This window comes from Ips typographus, linkage group LG9 (genome assembly GCF_016097725.1).
Source record: "Ips typographus isolate SLU linkage group LG9, UJ_Ityp_2.0, whole genome shotgun sequence".
In the NCBI taxonomy this organism is placed as follows: Eukaryota; Metazoa; Arthropoda; class Insecta; order Coleoptera; family Curculionidae; genus Ips; species Ips typographus.
In genome coordinates, this window is record NC_138430.1 from 7,487,550 (window position 1) to 7,509,276 (window position 21,727).

Sequence of the window (21,727 nt, forward strand, 5' to 3'; positions counted from 1 at the left end):
GAGGGATGCCCATTAACGGCAAACCTATATCAAATATAAAGGATGCAACGTTTATCCCTTGTTCAGACCTTCCATGCCTTAGATACACACTGACATCAATATTTTATGGGGATTTCGTATTTAATTAATCGGCTAATCTCTATCAGTTTCCTTTATCCGGATCTTTTGGAGTGTGTGATTAGAATGGATATTTTTGCAATTTAAGTCCTGTTTTTTAATCAAAAACAATTTTAGTTTTTATGTTTTTACGAATAAGATTTATTCTTATCTAGTAAAAATTTTTGCCTCATCAATGAATTTTTGAGATATTTACGAAAATGAAAAAATAAAAAATTCAAGACTTTCAGTTTAACACAGTTTTCGAAACGATGCCTGTTTTTGAGGTTTATGACAGTAATATTTTGACAATTGTCACGTGACCGTCTAGCTAAATAATGTTCTAGAACCACGTGACAACTGTCCCTAAAATCAAAACTATCAAAATTTTTGTAGAATTTGCAAGAAATTCAGTTTAACGCAGTTTTCAAAACAAAACTTGTTTTTCTGGGGTTTATGACAGTAATTTCGGCAACTGTCACGTGACCGTCTAGCTAAATAATGTTATAGAACCACGTGACAACTGTAACTAACGTCAAAACTGACAAACTGTGCTCAGTTGTAAAAATCAAGGTTTAGAAAAGTTTTCTTGCAGTTTTCGATATTAAACGTGTTTCTGAGATGTATGACAGTAATTTTTGTCAATGCTCACGTGATCGTCTAGCTAAATAGTGTTCGAGAACCACGTGACAACTATCGCTAATATCAAAACTGTCAAAATTTGTCTAGAATTTGTAAGAAATTCAGTTTAACCCAGTTTTCGAAACGAGACCTGTTTCTGAGGTTTATGACAGTAATTTCGGCAACTGTCACGTGACCGTCTAGCTAAATAATGTTCTAAAACCACGTGACAACTGTAACTAACGTCAAAACTGACAAACTGTGTTCAGTTGTAAAAATCAAAGTTTAGAAGAGTATTCTTGCAGTATTCGATATTAAACGTGTTTCTGAGATGTATGACAGTAATTTTTGTCAATGCTCACGTGATCGTCTAGCTAAATAATGTTCGAGAACCACGTGACACCTGCCTCTAAAATCAAAACTGTCAAAATTTGTCTACAATTTGCAAGAAATTCGGTTTAACCCAGTTTCCTTCCAGTTTTTCAAACGAGACCTGTTTCTGAGGTTTATGACAGTAATTTCGACAATTGTCACGTGACCGTCTAGCTAAATAATGTTCTAGAACCACCTGACAACTGTAACTAACGTCAAAACTGACAAACTGTGTTCAGTTGTAAAAATCAAGGTTTAGAAAAGTTTTCTTGCAGTATTCGATATTAAACGTGTTTCTGAGATGTATGACAATAATTTTTGACAATGTTCACGTGATCGTCTAGCTAAATAGTGTTCGAGAACCACGTGACAACTGTCCCTAAAATCAAAACTGTCAAAACTTGTCTACAAGACAAGAATTACAGTTTAACACAGTTCTCGAAACGAGTCGTGTTTCTGAGGTTTATGACAGTAATTTTGACAATTGTCACGTGACCATCTAGCTAAATAATCTTCTAGAACCACGTGACAACTGTAACTAACGTCAAAACTGACAAACTGTGCTCAGTTGTGAAAATCAAAGTTCAGAAAAGTTTTCTTGCAGTATTCGATATGAAACGTATTTCTGAGATGTATGACAGTAATTTTTGTCAATGCTCACGTGATCCTCTAGCTAAATAGTGTTCGAGAACCACGTGACAACTGTCCCTAAAATCAAAACTGTCAAAATTTTCTAGAATTTGCAAGAAATTCAGTTTAACCCAGTTTTCTTCCAGTTTTCGAAACGAGACGTGTTTCTGAGGTTTATGACAGTAATTTTGACAATTGTCACGTGACCGTCTAGCTAAATAATGTTCTAGAACCGCGTGACAACTGTAACTAACGTCCAAACTGACAAACTGTGCTCAGTTGTAAAAATCAAGGTTTAGAAAAGTTTTCTTGCAGTTTTCGATATTAAACGTGTTTCTGAGATGTATGACAGTAATTTTCGACAATGCTCACGTGACCGTCTAGCTAAATAGGGTTCGAGAACCACGTGACAACTATCCCTAATATCAAAACTGTCAAAATTTGTCTAGAATTTGCAAGAAATTCAGTTTAACCCAGTTTTCTTCCAGTTTTCGAAACGAGACGTGTTTCTGAGGTTTATGACAGTAATTTCGAGAATTGTCACGTGACCGTCTAGTTAAATAATCTTCTAAAACCACCTGACAACTGTAACTAACTTCAAAACTGACAAACTGTGCTCAGTTGTGAAAATCAAAGTTCAGAAAGTTTTCTTGCAGTATTCGATATAAAACGTATTTCTGAGATGTATGACAATAATTCTTGATAATGCTCACGTGATCGTCTAGCAAAATAGTGTTCGAGAACCACGTGACAACTGTCCCTAAAATCAAAACTGTCAAAACTTGTCTACAAGACAAGAATTACAGTTTAACACAGTTTTCGAAACGAGTCGTGTTTCTGAGGTTTATGACAGTAATTTTGACAGTGGTCACGTGACTGTCTAGCTAATACTAATTTTCTATGATTGAAATATAAAAGAAAAAAGTAAGAAATGAATCTAATCAGAGTTAGTTAGTAAGTTTACGAAATGTTTTCAGGTTTAAAAACTTATATTTTGGACTGTTAGTAAGTCTTGAAATTCTACTTTTTTAGCTCTGATTTTCAATTTATTTGTAGTGTTTTCAATATATGTCAAGCAAGTTTTATACTCTACTCACAAAAATATAGCTTTTGGGCAAAATTGAAATTGATTTCTTCCAAGAGGCAAACGGAAACTTTAATAATTCACCTCCAATTCATTCCTTCGTATTTCAAAATAGCCCCAAGTGCTCTATGGAAATTTAATTAAGGTATTTTTGAACAAAAACGAAATCTGCTTTAAATAATTAATTTCCTTGGGCCTTTCGTTCACACAGGACGAGAAGATAATTACCATCTGTTGTGGAAATTACCCTAAACTTTTCCGTTAGAATTTGACCGCATAATAAATGTGCAAAGTTGTTTGATTAAGTGTTACACCCTGTACGTATGTCAGATCCATAATTTTATGTTAAATATTTACAACCTTTAAGCAAATTTAGATAAATGTCACCAAGTATATTTAGTTTTGTGTACAATATTTTTAGCCATACAAACTGAACCAATCTAATCTAAGAAAATGATTTCTTTTATGCCCTATTTTATGGTAGTTTTCTCTGGAAAAAAAAAGTTTTCGGTTCCGTTTATTAATACCAAAAAGAGGGAAGAAAACTGACCATAAGGAAGCAAAACGTCGTTTCGGAGAAAGGCTGCGAAAGCTCCTTGAATAATTTATAAGTCATAACAGCACCTAAACACGAAATCCAACCCTTTTTAAAAAAAAAATCAAGAAGTGTGTTCTGGGTGAATTCCAGTCAGTCACGACTAAAAATATTTCGTAAGAAATACTGCTTAACGCTCATATTAGTAACAAATACGAATTCAATAAAGGGAAACTACACACCGTTGGATATTTGAAAGATTATTCCCTTTCAGTGAGATCTTAACAGCTCGGAAATGTACCTTAATTAGTTTTCTTCGCCCAACATTTCGACATGATAAATTGGCCGGTCGCTTATCTGAACATTTCGCTTTATATCTTTGCTATAACATTCCCGCAAAAGGGTTTAATCTCTAATCGTCCCTTTTAACATTTCGGTATGATAGTGGTTGTCGGCCGACCCGTTCCGAAATCTGTTTGTTTTCGTACATGTGTATACGAAATTGGTCGAATCATAATTAAATTCATATTTGGATTGAAATGATTAATGTTGTTTTTATTTAATTAGTTGTTGTTACAAAAATTGCAAAAAACCACAATATAAAGAGTGGATCTGCATTGTTATTAGCTTTAAGTATCGCTGGTTACATTTTTAAGTTGGTAACTAATTTTTAATACTCTGTATATAGTTTCTCAACATAAATAATTTACATGATGGACTTTTTAATTGTTTTCTTCTTGTTTTTAAAATTTTTCATTCTAATATTCTAAATAACTCTTGGTATTTTCAAACTTTAAACCTAAACCCTTTATTATACAGGGTGTCCCTGAAATGACTGAAAACCATACATTTATGTATTTAATAACGGTTTAACTTTCATTTCCCATTTGATAGTTTTCCATAAAATGTTCAGCAACTAAGGTTTAACGGAAAAGCCTTTCTAAACCCTAAACAAACTTCGATTATAGAACTTTAGCTGATTATAGTCTCAAAACGTAGAATTAATTTAAAGTTTTGCCGCTTACATTAACTACGAATTAGCGTTGCACAATACCCATACAGTTTGAGTTAAATTTACCACAAGACTTGCTTAATAAGCGGACTTGTAATTTTACTTGAGTGTATTCAGGAAATTCCAGAACTCCTAATTAAAAGAGCAAAGGAAATCGGGTAAATACCCTTACTTAGGATATTTTTTTCGTGAAACGCAACCACCCTAATGGAAACCCGTTGTGGCAAATCCTTTGTAAAGAACGGTCCTATAGGGGATTGTTTTGCCCTTTATTTTTTTGTAAGCGACACCTGCTGACCCAGTTTTCATGCATATGTTAAATTTACATTGAGACGCTTTTTCATCAACATATAAAAATCCTGGTTAAGAAGTTCAAAAATGTTTTTTTATGATGTACAAGATGTCCGTTACGCAGTTTGGTCTATTAGGAACAATTTTCCACTTTTGTAGTTTTTTTGTAAATCTAATTGTTTTCGAGGTATTTTTCAAAAACTACTTTGATGCACTTTTTACCGAAAATTAGTTCAAAATTTTAACACCCTGTATCTTGGTTATTTTTGGGAGTTCAGGATGGTTCAACCGCCCCAAAAAATCGTCTTGAACAGCTCTTTTCAGGGGTGTAGAGAAAAAAATTGTATCTAAAAAATTATGTACAGGGTGAGCAAAAATAATGACCCACTAACAATTTCGTGCACACCCTGTATACAGGCAACTGTATTGAAGTTCAAACGTTACGTAGTTTGGTTTGGTGGTCTATTAGGAACAATTTTGCACTCTTGTAGTTTTTTTGTAAATCTAGCCGTTTTGGAGGTATTTTTCAAAAACTACTTTGATGCACTTTTTACTGAAAATTAGTTCAAAATTTTAACACCCTGTATCTTGGTTATTTTTTGGAGTACAGGACGGTTCAGCAGCTCAAAAAAATCGTCTTGAACTGCTCTTTTCAGTGGTGTAGAGAAAAAAATTGTATCTAAAAAATTGTGTACAGGGTGAGCCAAAATAATGACCCACTAACAATTTCGTGCACACCCTGTTTACAGGCAACTGTATTGAAGTTCAAACGTTACGTAGTTTGGTTTGGTGGTCTATCAGGAACAATTTTCCACTTTTGTAGTTTTTTTGTAAATCTAATTGTTTTCGAGATATTTTCCAAAAACTACTTTGATGCACTTTTTACTGAAAATTAGTTCAAAATTTTAACACCCTGTATCTTGGTTATTTTTGGGAGTTCAGGATGGTTCAACCGCCCCAAAAAATCGTCTTGAACTGCTCTTTTCAGTGGTGTAGAGAAAAAAATTGTATCTAAAAAATTGTGTACAGGGTGAGCAAAAATAATGACCCACTAACAATTTCGTGCACACCCTGTATACAGGCAACTGTATTGAAGTTCAAACGTTACGTAGTTTGGTTTGGTGGTCTATTAGGAACAATTTTACACTCTTGTAGTTTTTTGTAAATCTAGCCGTTTTCGAGAGATTTTCCAAAAACTACTTTGATGCACTTTTTACCGAAAATTAGTTCAAAATTTTAACACCCTGTATCTTGGTTATTTTTTGGAGTACAGGACGGTTCAGCCGCTCAAAAAAATCGTCTTGAACTGCTCTTTTCAGTGGTGTAGAGAAAAAAATTGTGGACAGGGTGAGCAAAAATAATGATCCACTAACAATTTCGTGCACACCCTGTATACAGGCAACTGTATTGAAGTTCAAACGTTACGTAGTTTCACCCTGTATCTTGGTTATTTTCGGGAGTTTAGAGTGCTTCAACTGTCTTACTACAAAACCATCAGTTAATATCATTTTTACATACATTTCTTGGCATGTAAATACTAAACTTCTTTATTGAAATTGTTAAAAAAATTTTGTTTAGATTAAGTGATATGCCAATTTGCCTCTATTTCAGTTTAAGCTACGAATTTAGGAGTTGGAACAGTTAAGCTTAGCAGTTTGCTAGTTATCGTGGTATATATTATTTTTTGTCCATTAAGGACAACTTTATACAATTTTAGGCTTGAAAAAAATTACTGATTGGAAAAAGGACAACTATACTGTTTTCATTGTTCAAACTGAGCTGACGTGATTTAGTTGATAATTATTCGGAGTGTTTACGACAAATTTCAGTAAAAGTACTGTCAGTAATGTAACTAAAGTACACGACATTCTGAAAGTACTTTCTTTAATATGATATGAGAAAATACAAGTATGACACAGGCGGAAACTTATATAACCGCATCTGAAGGAGGCATCATCAATTACCGCGTCAGTTCCAGGCTAGAGCTTCCTAACCAAATGGCCTCATTAGCTCTAAGTCCGAGGTAATGTGCGGAAAGCTATATAGTCCATCACTCGGTAAGATGGCTGCCAGGAAGATATGAAACATGCAAATTATCTTTATTTAATTAGGAAGGGTAATAAATTTCAGTTTCCAAGTCAGGATTAAAATTAGCGAAACTACCTTGGATTTCCGGTGAAGTTGCTGGAGCTGTAGAGATAAAGTTGTTTTCTTTAATTGGATTTTAAGGAAGAAACCGTTTACTTCAGTGATCGGAAACAGCACTTCGTTATACATTGTAATGTAATCCAATAGGTTGGTCTAAATTTAGCAAAAGTGCTGATAGAATCAGGCGCTTGGACGTTTTCATTACGTCAGACCGGACAAAAAGTCCTTTATATACCTAACACGGAGATTTCTTTCCTAAACTTTTGTAATAAAACCTTCGCGTCCAAGACGACTTTTTCCCTAACTTCAAATTCAACATATTCCAACTTCCAGACTAGCGAAATGGAATTTGAGCCGCCTACCCGAGATTTTTCCACTTTGCCGAACCTCTACGGCCGTATCTCAACTTTGACCTTCCATTTAACTTTCAGGTTACTTTATGAAAGACCACTGCTTTTATCCACATTTCGTATGGTTCTAATTAATTGTAGGGCTCTTAAGGGATACCTTTGGCTGTTACACGAACATAACTTGTAATTTTCGTTACAAGAGTCAAAATAAGCTTAAAATTACATTCCTTAAACTGAAATTAATTACGTATTCTATTTGCTTTTAATTCCAAAATTTACGAGGAAAAACGTCTGCTTGAAATTTAGAAATTTACGCCCACTATAGAGATTCTTTCTGTCTGGCCGTAGCTCAACTTTGACCTTTTATGTTTCGTACGTCTTGTAATTAATGGTAAAACTCTTGAGAGAGATTTTTGTCCATTAAAAACACATTTTTAACTACTACAAAGTATTAGTGAGACTTATATAAACTTTCTCGTCTCTTCTAGCCAATTTAAGTTTTTTTATTACTGCTCCGTCAAACACTTATTGTATCTGTTTTATATTTTCGCTGATAACTAGATCACTAAACGTTGTACTGAGAGTTGAGAAAAAATCAAAACAAAAATATGGTTTAAATAGTTTGAAAACTCCCGACCCTCATCAGTCTATTAGTTACATTATTACCGTTGAACATATTTTAATTAAGCTCTGTTCAGTGACTTCTTTATATGACTTTTCTTTATCATTATCTTCTTAAAAGTACCGAAGATCTCTACAAGAGTGTTTTAAACTTACATCATAACCTTTAGCGTGAAAAAAAATGGAAACGAAAGAGAATGACGACAAAATAAATCAAGTAATTGGAAATTCTGACTAAAAATGGATTTTTATCTTGGCACAATAGAATGTCGTTTTACCCGGAATTTTAAGCTCAGATTGCGTCCGCTTTTGGTTAAAAAACAATTTTTCCTCTTGTTACTTTCCAGTCACAATAACTAGCAGAGAGTTTTTAGAACCTATTCAACTCTGTAATTGGTTACGCACAAAGGCCTATTAGCTCGGATACTCCAGAATTTCGTTTTGTACACCGGAATATGTCAATTTGCAGAGCTGTTTTATATGATTCGCTTTGGAGAAAATAGTAATTTGAACATACACTATATAGGAAAATTACAACAAATTTTATGTAAACATATTTTGACCTACAGGGTTTTGACAAACTATTGTCGTATTAATTTCAGCCCACTCGACACTAAAAGCTAGAAGTTAACCCCCGAAATCAACCCTTTCGTCATGTTTGCAGCCTTTGGTACAATTCGAGGGACTCCTAACCCGAAAATTTAAGCCTGTCAGTTCGTGACAAAGTTTAGTAATTAGCAATAATGCCGGTATTGTTTCTTGTTATTTATTATTGTGGCCGATTAATTAATAGTTCCCTATACAATGTCTGATAAGTAGTAGAACTAAAGGCATTTTGTTGGGGAATTCAGGCGGAAATGGTTCTATTATTAGCGGAAATAGTTTATGGAAATTATAGAGGAGCCTACTACTGTCATTATTATTTGAAATCGAAGATATTTATGGTCGTTTGTGATAAATTGATTCTGAAACCTAAATACTGTTCAGCAGTCATACAAAAAGGAACTTCCAAAAGTGCAAACTGAGGTAACTTGACCGAAAACTTTTGTTAGTATTGTGCCGCTGAAACATACACCAGCAAGTTTCTTTTAAAGTTACTAAACATAAAACTATTCTCCAACAAAAGCATTGTGCAGTTAGCAAACAGTTTTGTTGTTTGTTTAGTTTAGAAAAAAAATGTTTAAATCCTAAACGAGCGTTTCACATAAAACAGCAATTAATCAAACAAACGATCCCTTAAATACAATTAAGCCACCTGTAGATGCTCATCTTGCCAAACAAGAATTTGCTAAATGGTTTTCTTTAGAAATTCGCCTTGAATAATAATTATAAATGGTTTTTCCGATGGTTTGGGGTAAATAACCAAAAATTATTAAGGAAAGCTTATTGTTGTGCTGAATGGAAGTTTTGTAAATAAGATTTTACGAAAATAGCAGTATTACTTGACCTAATTCTGCTCTGAAACATCAAAAAGTTACATCAGACAAAGAAACTTGGAAGAACTGAACGAAATCTTAATTAAAGTTTAAAAGTTTCGTCGTCATGAGTGTAGTAGAATGCTGAAATCAAAAAGTACATGGAATTCTGTTATTTTGAAAAACAATACCTTCACAGCCAATTGACTGGGAAACAAAGATCCGTTTGGCTTAAACCTTTCGTGAATACCGCAATATATAATCGATAACTTGTTATAGTCTATAGCCTGAATGTACGTACTCTTGACCTACATTGCCTTGAATTCGTTAACCTTCTAATCTGGGTCTATGAATTACATTAAAAGCACCAAAAAGACCGACAAGCCAAGAACTGCAGATTAAATGTTCGAATTTTAGTTCATTTAAATGGCACCTTTAGCAAAATATGAGAGTTTCTGAGGCCTTTGAATTAAAAATTAAACTTGCATTTAGGACAATGTCGTCATCAGTGCATAAATCACGAAATAAACCTTGCCCTAGTTTTCTTTGTGCCATTCCGAAAACTTTTGAAAAAATTGTCTTTGACGCATTTTCAGAGTGCAAGAAATCAGCTCGAGCTTAATAGTACACCTTGTTGGCTTTAGAAAGACTTTAGCTACTCCATGTTGTTTTATTAAAGAGAAAGGAAGTATATGGGATATTTTGTAACCCTAACCTTCAAAGGAATTACAATGAAGATCAAGAAACGTATTGAAAAATGTTAATTTTCAAAATATCAAGTATTTTTGAAATCATTTTTATTGCGGCTAATTAATGCTATTTTAGTGGTAAAAAAATTTTTTCGCCTTCATTCAAACCGTCCATAATAGAATTATTTGTATTCAACGGATGTAGAATGCCACGATAAAACCGTAAGATAATGCCTTCATTACGACTCGTTAGTAACTAACTTTGCATCCTAAATTTTCTGATTTTTCCTGGTCGCAGATAAATCGTTTTGGATAATTTTGTTATCCGTAAATGCGGTGTATTTTCTTGAAAATCAAAACAGCAAAACAAAATACTCTTTTGTGGCTGGATTATTTTTAAATCGAGTAAAACATGAAAAGAGAGGAAACTAAGACGAGATTTTTGTAGCTCAATCGACTAGACACAAAAGAATCTGTAAATCTCCTTTATGTCTGACTGGGAAACAACAGTCGACGGTTCGAAAAGAATTAATTCGGTCAGGAATAAAAAAATTGTGGTAAGCATTACGGAAATATTATTCGTTTGAAATAGCTGTTCTAACTTAACCTAGTTAAAGGCAACAATTATAAATATTAATGATATATATTAACGCACTTTGGTAAGAAAAACTGTTAGTGTTTAGTTAATTAATTACATTAAGTTTCTAGTATTGTAAGCACAAACGATCAATCAATTTAATCGGTTAACACAATGAAATAATAACTTAAAACTGGTGAATGATAATAATATTTTTATAGAGGTTATATTAACATAATTAACAGCAAAGACCTATTTTTACACTTAAAAGTGCGTCAAACATGGAAATGTGAAAATCTCCGGAGGTAATTTATCACGTCGTGGTGAAAAAGTATATGCAAGGAAGAATATAATGTGTAGCGGCATAAAAACTCACTCTGCCTTAGGTGGATCCCACCGTCAAAACCGTATATAATATAAAAATAAGCTCCGCAGTACATTTGTAGGTGTTTACCATAATAAAAAGTATTGAAGGAAGCTCAGGGCTTTATGTTTCACCGTAAAAGTACTTCAAGTATTTCCCACTTAGGAAATTGGTTTTCTGAATGTATTTGTTTGACTAATTACATTGCAAAAATTAAACTATTAGAGCGATAAAGGCGGTGAGTTCTGAAACATTCTCTTTATGTAATCAGTTAATAAAATTCACATTTTTTTGTAGTTGCACATAAATCAATAATGATCCACTAAAACTTTTCAAAGAAACTCTCTTGGATTAATCAAGGAAACTCTAAAGTGGTCCACAAGGATCAGTCCTTGATCGATACTTCAGGGAAAAGTTTTAATTTGCCCTGCATTATCAAACTGATACCTGGGCAAAATAGCTCTGGTTCTTTATAATGGCTTTAGTATTATCACTGGACAATCTAGCGGTTATAAAATAGAATTATTTGCCGCTTGGACAACTTTGGCTATCTTGGCAGTAAACCATCCAGGAACTGTCCCTGTTATTCTACACGTTTTCTGCGAATAATGCGATTAGTATTACAATATGTAGTTGAAGCAATATTGTTATTCTGCGAATGACTCCCCGTAGTGAAATTCGTTTTCCAGTTGAAATGAATAAAATTGTGCACTGGATGTGTGTCAGGCTTTTCTCGTTGAGACTTACTTTACATTTTCCTCGAGATAGTAAATAATGGTTTTAATGTGGCGTTTTCTGTTTGGGACACTCCTTTGTTTTCAAGTTTTCTCCAATATTTATTAAAGTAAAATAAACGAGCATGTTAAAAGGAATTTGCAAACGATTTACAAAATATTCACTGCGCTCGTTCAGGAGATTCATTAAAAAGTAACATTACTTTTAACCTAAAGCCAGTTGGGAAGTTTTTCTCTGTACATTTCTTCGTGTTATGGCTTATTTTCCCTTACGAGCAGCTATAGTTCTAATGGTAAAACTCATAAAACCTTCTGTTTCTTGATTGAGTAAAATTAAACCTTAAATTTACTACGTTAACGTAAAAAATTTGGTAAATTTGGATTAGACACTTAAGAGATACACGTGACTTTGATCATTCAATGTTTGAGTTTACAACTCTGTAAAGGCCACCTGTCAAAATCAGTCACGTGATTATAAAAATATAGTTTGAACATTTAAAATTTTCTAAATCATATTTACAACGTAATTTAATGGGAAATTTTGTAGTCTGGCAACGTTTCTTGCTAATCAGAAATAAAACACAACTCGCTACTATTTTTTGATCGATACTTTCCAAAAAAAATTGTATAATTCTTTCGACGAGGCACAAAGCATAAACATTGAGAATTTTTAATTTAAAAATTCAGTTGACGTTTCTAATAAAGAATAGGGTTTAATTAAGCCCTGGTCCAAATTTAGCTGGCTGGATCGATGAGACCCCCAAGTGAGGTGAAACGTGCTGTTCTTGACACAGTTCCGGCTGCATACATTAACTGTGAATTTCGTCATTTTCCGTCATTTCACCTGTAGGATTTAACCCACTTTTTTTCGGGAAGGTATCATTAGAAACGCAGATTTTTCCGGGCGATAAGCCGCAAAATTGTAATTAGCCAGTTGCATGCTCTAGTCAAATCTGAGTGCTGGTTAGTAATGAAAACGACATTGTTCAGTTTGAAGTTGTTAATATTTAATACCCTAAACGGCTACTACTTCAAGCTTGAAAAAGGATCGATACACCGACCGCAGCAGTAAACGACTTTAACAACGGAACCGGCAATTTTAATTTTCAATAGAGTTCCATTAGTGCAGGGAAAACTCTCAGGAAGGGCTTGAATATTTTAAAATAAACTCTGAAATTGTACTATCCGTCCGGAAGTTGTAAAACTAAAAATAGCTCGAATCATTGCTTCAAACAGTTTTCTCCTGGTCCCTCTTTTCCTATTATTATTAGCTAGTCACATTTTTTAAACCAACTCAACAAAATTGGTAGATTTTAGGTAAGGAAATGCTTTTGTTGTCCTGACTTGCTGTCTAGGCGACCTAATTTCCTGGGTAAATTAAATAAAAGAAGGATAAGAGAGTGCTAAGTGAAGGACTCGGGGTCCCTTAATGTTATTAAGTTACAGATGAGAGAAATAACTTTTGTCTCACTACAGAAAATTGGTTGAAAATTACTAATACTAGTGGTAGTAACAGAAAATTTATGCGTTAACTTATTGTTTCAGCAACGAGTAGTACCATGGACAGCATGGACGTTTCCAATAATACTCGCATGGGCGGCAGAGATGGTGGGCGGTGGACACCACGGTGTCCAAGGCGACGGGAACGTTCTTCACATCGGTGGCATCTTTCCTATTGCGGGCAAGGGTGGGTGGCAGGGCGGCCAGGCGTGCATGCCCGCCGCCCGTTTAGCTTTAGAAGACGTGAACGCCCGAAAAGATCTTTTACCTGGTTACGTTTTGACGTTACACAGCAACGATAGCAAGGTATGATTGATTTTTTTTTGTCAAAAATATTTGCATTGTTGCCAATTCAACCAGAGAAAAACGCTGTCAAAATTTACACTGCCAGAAAGACAGTTTGAAAGGACAGTCAAGGACAAAATCGTTTGTAAAACCCACTTGGAGTAGGAAAATAACAGTTTCAAGCACATTTTTGGAATCCTTATTAAATTTTCTATCTAATGACACGAAAAATTATTAAAAAATCGAGTACAGTTAGGGAGAAAGACAATGTTTAAATTTGAACTGCCAGGAAGGCAGTTTGAAGGGACAGTCAAGGACAAAATCGTTTGTAAAACCCACTTGGAGTGGAAAAATGACAGTTTTAAGCACATTTTTGGAATCCTCATTAAATTTCCTATCTAATAGCATCAAAAACGTTACAGAAAATCTAGTACAGTCAGGGAGAAAAGCGGTGTCAAAATTTGAACTGCCAGAAAGGCAGTTTGAAAGGACAGTCAGGGACAAAGTCGTTTGTAAAACCCACTTGGAGTGGGAAAATGACAGTTTTAAGCAAATTTTTGGAATCCTTATTAAATTTTCTATCTAATGACACGAAAAATTATTAAAAAATCGAGTACAGTCAGGGAGAAAGACAATGTTTAAGTTTGAACTGCCAGAAAGGCAGTTTGAAGGGACAGTCAAGGACAAAATCGTTTGTAAAACCCACTTGGAGTGGAAAAATAACAGTTTTAAGCACATTTTTGGAATCCTCATTAAATTTCCTATCTAATGACATCAAAAACGTTACAGAAAATCGAGTATAGTCAAGGAAAATAGCGGTCAAAATTTGAATTGCCAGAAAGGCAGTTTGAAAGGACAGTAAGGAACAAAATCGTTTGTAAAACCCACTTGTATTGGGAAAATGACAGTTTTAAGCACATTTTTGGAATCGCCATTAAATTTCCTATCTAATAGCATCAAAAACGTTACAGAAAATCTAGTACAGTCAGGGAGAAAAGCGGTGTCAAAATTTGAACTGCCAGAAAGGCAGTTTGAAAGGACAGTCAGGGACAAAGTCGTTTGTAAAACCCACTTGGAGTGGGAAAATGACAGTTTTAAGCAAATTTTTGGAATCCTTATTAAATTTTCTATCTAATGACACGAAAAATTATTAAAAAATCGAGTACAGTCAGGGAGAAAGACAATGTTTAAGTTTGAACTGCCAGAAAGGCAGTTTGAAGGGACAGTCAAGGACAAAATCGTTTGTAAAACCCACTTGGAGTGGAAAAATAACAGTTTTAAGCACATTTTTGGAATCCTCATTAAATTTCCTATCTAATGACATCAAAAACGTTACAGAAAATCGAGTATAGTCAAGGAAAATAGCGGTCAAAATTTGAATTGCCAGAAAGGCAGTTTGAAAGGACAGTAAGGAACAAAATCGTTTGTAAAACCCACTTGTATTGGGAAAATGACAGTTTTAAGCACATTTTTGGAATCGCCATTAAATTTCCTATCTAATAGCATCAAAAACGTTACAGAAAATCTAGTACAGTCAGGGAGAAAAGCGGTGTCAAAATTTGAACTGCCAGAAAGGCAGTTTGAAAGGACAGTCAGGGACAAAGTCGTTTGTAAAACCCACTTGGAGTGGGAAAATGACAGTTTTAAGCAAATTTTTGGAATCCTTATTAAATTTTCTATCTAATGACACGAAAAATTATTAAAAAATCGAGTACAGTCAGGGAGAAAGACAATGTTTAAGTTTGAACTGCCAGAAAGGCAGTTTGAAGGGACAGTCAAGGACAAAATCGTTTGTAAAACCCACTTGGAGTGGAAAAATAACAGTTTTAAGCACATTTTTGGAATCCTCATTAAATTTCCTATCTAATGACATCAAAAACGTTACAGAAAATCGAGTATAGTCAAGGAAAATAGCGGTCAAAATTTGAATTGCCAGAAAGGCAGTTTGAAAGGACAGTAAGGAACAAAATCGTTTGTAAAACCCACTTGTATTGGGAAAATGACAGTTTTAAGCACATTTTTGGAATCGCCATTAAATTTCCTATCTAATGACATCAAAAACGTTACAGAAAATCGAGTAGAGTCAGGGAGAATAGCGGTGTCAACATTTAAACTGCCAGAAACACAGTTTGAAAGGACAGTTAGGGACAAAATTATTTGTAAAACCCACTTGAAGTGCGAAAATGACAGTTCTAAGCAAATTTTTGGAATTCTTATTAAATTTTCTATCTAATGACACGAAAAATTATTAAAAAATCGAGTACAGTCAGGGAGAAAGACAATGTTTAAGTTTGAACTGCCAGAAAGGCAGTTTGAAGGGACAGTCAAGGACAAAATCGTTTGTAAAACCCACTTGGAGTGGAAAAATTACAGTTTTAAGCACATTTTTGGAATCCTCATTAAATTTCCTATCTAATGGCATAAAAAACGTTACAGAAAATCGAGTACAGTCAGGGAGAATAGCGGTGTCAAAATTTGAACTGCCATAAAGACAGTTTGAAAGGACAGTCAAGGACAAAATCGTTTGTAAAACCCACTTGAAGTGGAAAAATAACAGTTTTAAGCACATTTTTGGAATCCTCATTAAATTTCCTATCTAATGACATAAAAAACGTTACATAAAATCGAGTACAGTCAGGGAGGAAAGCGGTGTCAAAATTTGAACTGTCAGAAAGAAAGTTTGAAAAGACAGTCAGGGACATAATCACCTGTAAAACTCACTTGGAGTGGGAAAATGACAGTTTTAAGTACGTTTTTGGAATCCCTATTAAATTTCCTACCTAATGACATAAAAAAACATTAAAAAATTGAGTACAGTCAGAGAGAAAAGCGGTGTCAAAATTTGAACTGGCAGAAACACAGTTTGAAAAAACAGTCAGGGACAAAATCACTTATAAAACCCACTTGGAGTGGGAAAATTACAGTTTTAAGCACATTTTTAGAATCCCCATTAAATTTCCTATCTAATGACATAAAAGAACACTACAAAACATTTAAAAAAAAGGAGTTTTGAAAAGTGCCTCTAACTACATTGTGAGCCTCTTAAATGTGAAAGTGCAAGAAACTGCATATGTCTCTACAATTATGGTAATTATTAAGTTAAATCTTTTGTTAAACCTTTTAAGAACCTTTTAAAATTGTCAGACGATTTCTAAAATTACTCAAGAAATATTAAAATAGAAAAAACTAAAATTGTTCCTTAAACAGTCACAGTTTGACCATATTTGAATTGAAATACAGGATCGTAATGCAATTTAGGGCCAATCAAACTAACTTTATGTCATAAATCAATTAGCACATGAAATAAAATTGCAAAGTTATTCTGAATCACACAAATTTTCTATGGAAAACAATGGAAAAAGGCAAAAATCGTTGGTGGAAAATTTATATCGTGACTTATCCAGTAAAAAGCTGGTATACACGGTCGACTTTCGCAATAATGCCATGGTCGATTAGAGGGCGAGCGGAGCTTTAAGTTCTGATTGAATTTCCTATCTCCACTGCATGTCCGCAGTTTCCTCAAAGTTAGGAAAGCAGTAAAAGAAAGACTCTTTTCACTTCACTTTTCCGTACAACGCACAAGGCCCAAAAACAAGATATTGAATTTTGTATTCTTTTGATAGCTTTTTCTGGATGTTGCCCTTATAACAAAGTGAAACATTTTAGTTTTGCTTTTTTGATTTTTACAGGAAATTGGATTCGTTCTTGCGATCAGATAACGAAATTTCAAGATAAGAATCGAAAAAATACAATAACGCTTCCATTAAATTGCAGAAATCCTCCAAGAGACTGAGGCAATATAAATCAAGGACTGCAACCTCAAATTGACACAAGAACCCCGATAATCGATTTCCGGAAGCACTAAACTTCCGTTTAAGTTCTAGCAAAGTCGTGTACGGCCTAATTGAATCCTGAAGTGCAACAAATAAAACTTCACATACATTTCAAGACAAAAGGTTTTCTCCTGAAATTTCAACTTTTAATTAGCACCGACATAGCAACGCTCTGAGTTATGAATTTTGATGTTCTGGATAATTGCTAGCTTGATTAGAATGTGAAATTCCTAATTCCATTGTGCAGTTAACAAGCTTTGCATCTTGCAAAGCGTTTTTCTTCAACTGCACCGAAATAAACGCTCAAATGGATCAAGTTGTTTGCTTTGAGTCCTTTTACGGTTTTGCCTTTGATAACGACACTCGCTGAAGTGTTAACTATAGCTCATTTTACCTGAAAGTAAATTGAAAGAGTAAATAGAAATGGAAGCCGACAATCCAGCTTGTTTCGCTATGCAAATTTTTGTTGTAGACTTAGTCGAAAGTTACTAACGGATGCTAATACAAATTAGAAAATTAGGCAAGGGTACAAGGAGAAAGTTTCCTTTGGGAATACCTTAATTTCTGCTAGAGGTTTTTGAGTTAATTCGCGTACAGTTTGATCCAAATAGATGCAACATGTTCTCCTTAAATGACAATATAATCCCTCAGGCATGTCTTAGGCCAATTATCAATTAACCACAATTACATTAAATGGCTGCTTGTTTATTTTATATCTATTTTTGTATTTGAATTTTAATAAATATAAATTTTAATTTGTGTTCAACCCACTAGTTTTCAGTCAACGATTAATATGGTATATGTTTTATTTAAAACACAATTTACTGACAATTCGGTCTTACCGCAATCATAGTGAATTGAAATATTTCATTAATTTCACAATCAATATCTGTATTTTGCCATTAGAATATTTTATTAATTCTGTAGTAAACATTTTGTTATTGCAAAATATCTATAATACTAGTGTAAAGCAGAAAATACACTGAATAGACAGTAAAGTAGACAATTTTTGTGTTTTCCTATTTCTGTCAACTTGAATTAGTTTTCTTCTTCATTTTTTGTTCTTTCTTGATTTGCAATTTTTGGAAATTTCATTGGTAAATTTGTTTTATTAATGGTTTAATTCCGACATTTTCCACAATTGTGACATAAGCTCTAGATCGTAATGAAGTCGTTTCTAAAAGGTTGGTGTAACCCAGATTCTTCACTTTAACCTTTTAGGCTGTTGCAACCCGGCGAAAATACCATATTTATGAATCACGGAAGCCATAAATACTGTTTCCGCTATACCCAACCGTGTATAAAACTATAACGTGATAGATAGATCTCATATAATATGACTGGCCTAATGGAAGTCACGTTCTTTAACCGATATATTCCTATCACGTTTCAACATGCCCTATAAACATCTCATTTAAATATCACATTTCTTTTGCAAATATGTTCCATTATTCAAATATTTAAAGTATGTACTTCTAAAAGAGTTAAAATGGTGCAAAGACATGTAACAAAACGAACATTAGCGTAAATAATGAATTTAAGTCCAGTAATCAGTTAATTAACCGAACAGCCATGGGCATACGTCATAAATAATGCTTTACTGCCTCTGATAATTTGACTAATGAAACATTTTGCAAATTGAATTCCACCACTGCATCGGATATTTCCAATCCGTGTTATTAAACGTATTGGGTATTAATGTAATTGATTTACTTTTGTGTTACATTCAATGTAAACTGTTTACAAGCACCTAGTGTATTAATTAGCTAAAGAATCCATTTCATCAATTAGCTGATTATAGTTGCAACAGTGAGATAATTTATGGTTTGCACGTCAAAAACTAGCTGCTTCATATTTCATAGCCGGAACTGTTTAGTAATGAAAAATATTTCCCGCTGGCAGTCTTATTTTCATTTTATAAATTATATGCCTCTTATATTCATGTTCAATTAATAAAACGTTCATTTTGTTAATGATATGATACATTTTTCTTGAAACAGTCAAATTCACTCAAATTTATCTTTTAAATATCAAATAACTTAGTAATTATGTTTGTCATGCCAAAAATTTAAAAAAAAATCACTTGCAAAAAACACTGTAAAGGGAGCTCAAATGTGAATTTCAAAAGCTTTAAATTAATATATTAAATCATCCTGTAACCTGTCAAAATAGCCAAGTTATGGGGTATTAAATGGGAAGCTGCCAGTCCATTTAATACCAAATAGGTTAGTTAAACTAAAAGCAGTCTCAAAGAACTGAAAAAGTCTAATAATTCTTAAGAAAACTCGATTTTTCAGGATTGACGAGTTTATCAGTCAATATAATAGTGAAAGACACCTGAAATAACAATTTCAAGACTAAGGAGTGTGTACAAATTGCTATTCAAGCCTTACAAGTCTGAAATTTAGTGAAAATAGTCTTGTAAATCGATTTTTCAGGCTGAAAGTAGTCCTAAAGCACTAAAAAACTGTAGAATTCTTTAGAAAGCTCGAATTTTCGGGATTGACGAGTTTATCAGTCGATTTAATAGTGAAAGACACCTGAAATAATAATTTCAAGACTAAGGAGTGTGTACAAATTGCTATTCAAGCCTTACAAGTATGAAATTTAGTGAAAATAGTCTTGAAAATCGATTTTTTAGGCTGAAAGTAGTCCTAAAGCACTAAAAAAACTCTAGAATTTTTAAGAAAGCTCGAATTTTCAAAATTCATGAGCTTATAAGTCAATTTCATAGTGAAAGACATCTGAAATACTAATTTCAAGTGTACAAATTGCTATTCAAGCCCCACAAGTTTGAAAACTAGTAAAAATAGTTTGAAACTTGATTTTTCAGGCTGAAAGTAGTCCTAAAGCACTAAAAAAACTCTAGAATTCTTAAGAAAGCTTGAATTTTCAGGATTGACGAGTTTATCAGTCAATTTAATAGTGAAAGACACCTAAAATAATAATTTCAACACTTAGGAGTGTGTACAAATTGCTATTCAAGCCTTACAAGTCTGAAAACTAGTAAAAATAGTTTTGAAACTCTATTTTTAGGCTGAAAGTAGTACTAAAGCACTAAAAAACTCTAGAATTCTTTAGAAAGCTCGAATTTTCAGGAATGATGAGCTTATAAGTCAATTTCCTAGTGAAAGACACCTGAATTAAAGGCTAAAATTAGTCATAAAGCACTAAAAAAGTCTACAATTCTTAAGAAAACTCGAATTTTCAGGATTGACGAGTTTAGCAGTCAATTTAATAGTGAAAGACACCTGAAATAACAATTTCAATACTAAGGAGTGTGTACAAATTGCTATTCAAGCCTTACAAGTCTGAAAACTAGTAAAAATAGTTTGAAACTTGATTTTTTAGGCTGAAAGTAGTCCTAAAGCACTAAAAAACTCTAGAATTCTTAAGAAAACTTGAATTTTCAGGATTCACGAGTTTAGCAATCAATTTAATAGTGAAACACACCTGAAATACCAATTTCAAGTGTACAAATTGCTATTCAAGCCGTACAAGTCTGAAACTTAGTGAAAATAATCTTGAAACTTTTTTCAGGCTGAAAGTAGTCCTAAAGCACTAAAAAAACTCTATAATTCTTAAGAAAGCTCTAATTTTCAAAATTCATGAGCTTATAAGTGAATTTAGTAGCGAACAAAACTTAAAATAACAATTTCAAAACTATGGAAAGTGTACATATTGACTTTTAGGCTTAACAAGACCAAAACTTATTGAAAATAGTTTTAAAACTCGATATTTTGGGCTGAAAGCAGTTTTAAAGCACTAAAAACAGTACAAATTTCTCAAAAATGCTCGAATTTTTAGCCAAATTAATAATGAAAGAGTTTGAAATGTAATTTTCAAGACTGTGCAAACTGTACAAATTAGCTTTCAGGTTTGACAAGAAAAAACTTTCCTGATCTGTGATCTGAATCAATCTGTGGCCGTCAAAATTGTCAAGTTGTTATCACTCATGAAATTGATTCAGATTATAGTACAGACTACGAAAATAATAGAATAATTCAGTGCACCTAATAAAAATACCTTTACAGGCTTTGTACATAACAAATTTAATTAAATTCCAGCAAAATTAAACTATCATGGCATTGAGTACATAGTAAAACGCTCACAGAGAATATTCCCCAAAATTAAAAACTGCCCTTTTTTTGGAGTTGATGAAAATCCAGCCGTCGGGCAATAAAAGTTTGTTTATTGAATCCATTATTAAAATTTTGTTTAATTTAAGCGCACCAATACGAGGAAAAAATAGGCGCAATTTAATTTAATATTAATCCTAATAAAGTAAATACCCAAACAGAACGAAATGCGGATGCATCGATTAATATTTGTTTTGTCGAATAAATGGCCTTTTTGTGCTTTATTTAAATTTTACCGTGTACTTTTTTGATTAATTTAATGTTTGTTTTAGTGTGAACCCGGCTTAGCAGCTAGCGTGATGTATAACCTGCTTTACAACGAACCAACAAAACTCATGTTGCTAGCCGGGTGCAGTACAGTTTGCACCACTGTTGCTGAAGCGGCCAAAATGTGGAATCTAATAGTGGTAAGTGGATTTTTTCGATTATTT

The 21,727-nt window shown here is 33.4% G+C and overlaps 1 protein-coding gene across 2 annotated transcripts in view; it reads left to right on the forward strand.

Annotated features, from left to right (window-relative positions):
* The window catches only part of GABA-B-R1 (gamma-aminobutyric acid type B receptor subunit 1), a 75,823-nt gene that overhangs the window by 24,685 nt on the left and 29,411 nt on the right, over positions 1–21,727 (forward strand). For both annotated transcript variants that reach the window (XM_081986397.1, XM_081986396.1), the window contains exons 2-3: positions 13,085–13,345; positions 21,569–21,703. In XM_081986397.1, coding sequence (XP_081842523.1) covers positions 13,085–13,345; positions 21,569–21,703 — 396 coding nt within the window. The remainder of the gene's footprint in view (positions 1–13,084; positions 13,346–21,568; positions 21,704–21,727) is intronic.